The sequence below is a fragment of the Brassica oleracea genome, chromosome C4, assembly GCF_000695525.1.
Source record: "Brassica oleracea var. oleracea cultivar TO1000 chromosome C4, BOL, whole genome shotgun sequence".
NCBI classification, from domain to species: domain Eukaryota; kingdom Viridiplantae; phylum Streptophyta; class Magnoliopsida; order Brassicales; family Brassicaceae; genus Brassica; species Brassica oleracea.
Window position 1 is genome coordinate 20,125,857 of NC_027751.1, and position 4,377 is coordinate 20,130,233.

Sequence of the window (4,377 nt, forward strand, 5' to 3'; positions counted from 1 at the left end):
GTTTGACTGATGACTTCGAGTGATGAGAAACAAAGAATGGTTTAGTCATGGCCTACGAGAAATTGCATTGAAGAGTAGACGAGAATGCATGGATTCGTGTCGTATCGACGTTTTGGGAAAGTTCGGTCGCTACGTAGCGACCGAGCTTGGCTTGAGCTCGGTCACTACGTAGCGACTGAGCCATGTGCGTGCTCGGTCGATACGTAGCGACCGAGCTTGGCTTGTTCGTGGTCCGATGGCCAATACTTGAGCTTGTCCATGGCCGATTTGGATACGTGTCCGTTGCGTTCGGACAATCGGTGTTTAGTGGTTCGATTGAGATTTGAACAAGATTTTACCGCAAGGCTTTTCGTAAAGATTTCTTTACGAAGATTACTTTTCGTAAAAACGTTCATGCTGATTTTTACGGACATTCAGACATTGATTCTATCGTGACCGATTATGACCCCAACAGTTAGCCCCCCAGCTCGTTGGAACCATGAGCATCTAGCGTGAGGTTCTAGCGAGTGTCTTGGCAAGTTAGGCAAGTTAGGTGAGTTAGGCGGAATTAATGGTTGAAAAGGTCTGTGGTAAGTGGTCTTCTCGCTCTTCTAAAAGTGGAACGCGATAAGATTTGGGTTGCGCCTTATGATGGCTGCCTACGTACCCTTGTTGAAGGGATCAACTACAAGAAACATTGTTTATAGCCACCAAAATATTTGTAGCTAAAATCAAATTTTCGTAGCTATTTGATCAATAGCTACGATTAGCCACAAAATAAAATTGCAGCGTCAAGCTTGTGGCTATCGCTTATTTGTGGCAATCCGTGGATGTCTTTCTACGACATAGCCACAACAACATTTTTGTGGCTGTAGCAACATATAGAGACTAATGTATTTGTGGCTATTCTCTGCCACAAATTACCTTCGGATAGCCACAAATTACTTTTTGATTGCCACAATTTTTTAAGTGGCAATTTGTAGCTATTGAATAATTATTTTTTTCAAAAAAATACAAAGCAAAATTTATTTATTTTGTAATAGAATAGAATTAAAATAATTAAATAATAAATTTTTAAAAATAAATGAAAAACGAAACAATTAATTTTGTTTGAAATAATATTTTGTTATACAAATAAATTAAAATAAATTAACTAAACTTAAAACATAAATAACATTTTGTGATATGTCTTTGCCGTAACCACCACCACCACCGCCGTTGGCAAACGTAGATACTGCTCACCACCATCATCCTTCATAAAAGAAATGTGTACGGTTTTCTTTAGAGATCTCTGATCTTTAGATTCTGCATTCACAGGAAAGAGTGTTACCAACTAGTTTTTCTGATAAACAAACCAGGGGACCTCAACAAGAACAAATTTGTAACTTGTTATTGAAAAATGATTAAAGCAAATATTTAACACTTTACCTGATATGTCCTGGGTCGTAGTGACCACATGAATTCCTCGCAGCAGCAGCAACCAGTCGTAGTAACAGCTTGATGTATCAGCATCAGCTGACTCTCCCTCTTCTTACATAAGTTAACTCCATCTTGATAAGTTGATTCCCCTGGAAAAGATGATTGTGTAAGGAAAAAGCAGTAAAGTAATTTACCTACAAAGAACTCTAAAAACTTCATTGACTTACATTTTACTTGAGCCAGTGACACTCATAACACACAAGTCAATCTTACACTTCTCTTTTAGCACTGCAGCCTGTGACAGAAAATTACAACATGAGTTAGAACAAATTGCTAAAAGAAGAGCCTGAAAACATGAGATTTCTTAGAAAAGCATATATATCAGAACAACACTTCACATATATATAGGTAAAACAATAAATAAGACTGAACTCCTAGAATTGGGAGATTTCTGTTCATACTCACAGTACAAAGGAAAAGGTGTGTACCGCATGAGGAAGAGGATATCATTGCTCAATTCGCAAATACTGGTGATATAACCACCTGCTAACTCCACGAGGACCACAACCCTTTATTATATCTATTTTTCCTGTACAAGACAGGAAGAAAGCCATGGAATCAGATATAAACGAAATGCAATAAAGCGGAAGCTTCTACAAAAATCTGGGAGTCCGTCTTTTCATAATAAAAAGAAAAATTGAAACCATAACCATTAAATCTGAAACTTGACTTAATTAGAAAGGTTTTAAATCTGAAAATTGGTATTTATTCTCTTACGGTGAAGATCTCGACTTTTTTGCAAAACCGAACCCGTGACTGACGACGGAGAGATGAGAAGGAAGGTGAATAACTGTAGATCTGATGTCATCTGGAACTCCGCAAACCCTCGCTCCAGCCACCATCGGTTATGAGCCCCAACCCAGATCTACGGCGAGATAAACCCCAAATTACCCACAAAAGCTAGAAAGAAAATAAGTTGAAGCTAAGAATGCAAGAAGAAGAAGCAAAAAGCGAATTGTGTTAAGCGGAGAAGATTGTCGTAAGGAAAAGGGAACCGAGAGTAGGAGAAGAATAAACTGTTTAGGTGAAGTATCCAATGCTTTTTGGAGCTTAAATTTTTTCCCCATTTCATTTAGGTGGTAAACAATTTTTTTGTTTGGTGGCAGACTCTAAAATTTCCCGCTTAAGTGATTATGCTATTACTGATCATATGTATAAGTGGTAATATTATTTTACTTGCATAATATATCAGACTATAGTGTTAACAAATTCATAAACACGATAATGAAAATCTGAGTTAAGTAGATCACAATAAAATTATATATCAGACTATAGTGTTAACAAATTCATAAACACTTTATAAATTTTGGATTAATTCCATATTGGCACATTCAAATGAACCACTCAAATAATCAATTTTTAGATCAAATGATAAGTTTTAGATATTGGATACATAGTATGAGATGATATATTATCTAACAGATACTATATGTAATAACAAGTGAACCACTTATTAATTATACATTACATACTACTTGTATATAATATATTACCTTGGGGTTTAGAATTTGCAATAAAAATGATAATATTTGGTGTTTTAAAAAAAAATCGTTAGAAGTGTTGCCTTTTTGTTCCAAGATACTATATTTAAGATTTTATGATCAAAAGTTCCTGATTACTATTATACATTACTGATTTAGGGGTTAAGATATGCTTAGGGTCTAGAATTTGAAATTTGAAAAGAGTTATATTTTATTTTTGTAAGTGTTGAATTTTTCGTTTTGACATATTAATTTTTAAAAATTTATAATTCAAAAGTTAGAGTTTATTATTACTTTTATTATACATTAGAGGTTTAGGGCATGGTTAGGGTTTAAGTTTTCTACGAACAGCCACGAATTACGTTGCGGCTACTTATTTCCACAATTTTTTTTGTGGCTAATAGTAGATTTTGATTTCCACAATTTGTTTCGTGGATAATTGTGTTTTAACATCTTCGAATATCCACAAAATGAAAATCGTAGCTATTTAGCCACAAAGATCCACACAATAGCTACAATTTTGAGCTTTTCTAAAAATGTGACTATTTTGTAACTATTAATGTCTAAAAAATTACAACCACAAAATGTTTGTAGCTAATTTGTAGCTATTTTCAATTTTTCTTGTAGTGATATCAAGCCTTTCGTAGTTCGTCTTGGAGTTAAGGTTCTTATGACTAGTTTTTCAGCAAGACCTTTACGGTCTAGTTTATATGTAGAGGTTATCAGGCGTGTTGCTGCCGATGGTATTCTATATGGGTGTAGAGGGAAGACTAGGAGTTGCCATCTCGTAATCTAACTCTGTGTGAACTGCTATATCCGTGATCTGTTTCGAGAGTTTTCCGCAGTGTGTAAACTTGTGGGATATCTGAAGACGCTCGAATATTGGCGAAGAGACAGATTTCGGGATCTTGTATCAGGGTGTTTGATACTATGCATAGAGATGTTAGAGACCAGTGCGCTGGGTTTAGGGAAAGACCTAGGTCTAATCACGACTTTAAGGGGTGCGATGACTACTTCGACTTACGTTTTCCGTATCGTTTTCGACCTGATTCCATCCCGCTTTAAAGTCCGTGATATGTTCTCGGCTTACGTGACTTGTATGGTAGGAATCGAGCATCTCTTCGAGGACAATTTTTAAGTCTCCCGAACGTGCTGACCAAAATTTTGGATTTTTTTATATAGCGCTATTACCCTTGTGTCGGGTGTACGAGAGCTATCTCTACGAGATGGCTAAGTCTGTTTAGGACGTTAAGAGTTTGTTGTGATCAGCAACAAACTTATTGGTAGATATTACCGGTTTTGAGTCTTCGTTGATGTTAGTATGTATGACTGTTCGGTCTTCCAAGAAGGTGCCTTTATCGAGGAAGGTAATTGGTCAAAAAATGGTTCTTCAGGCGTCTGCGACGTCTTGCAATGCTGAAGATTGATTTTTTCTTTC

The 4,377-nt window shown here is 36.0% G+C and overlaps 1 protein-coding gene across 1 annotated transcript in view; it reads right to left on the bottom strand.

The window, feature by feature from the left end:
* The window catches only part of LOC106338342, a 12,516-nt gene that overhangs the window by 2,383 nt on the left and 5,756 nt on the right, over positions 1-4,377 (bottom strand). Inside the window, exons 3-4 of the mRNA XM_013777345.1 lie at positions 1,633-1,693; positions 1,408-1,547 (exon numbers count right to left, since the gene is read on the bottom strand). Of these exons, the coding sequence (XP_013632799.1) occupies positions 1,408-1,547; positions 1,633-1,693 (201 nt within the window). The remainder of the gene's footprint in view (positions 1-1,407; positions 1,548-1,632; positions 1,694-4,377) is intronic.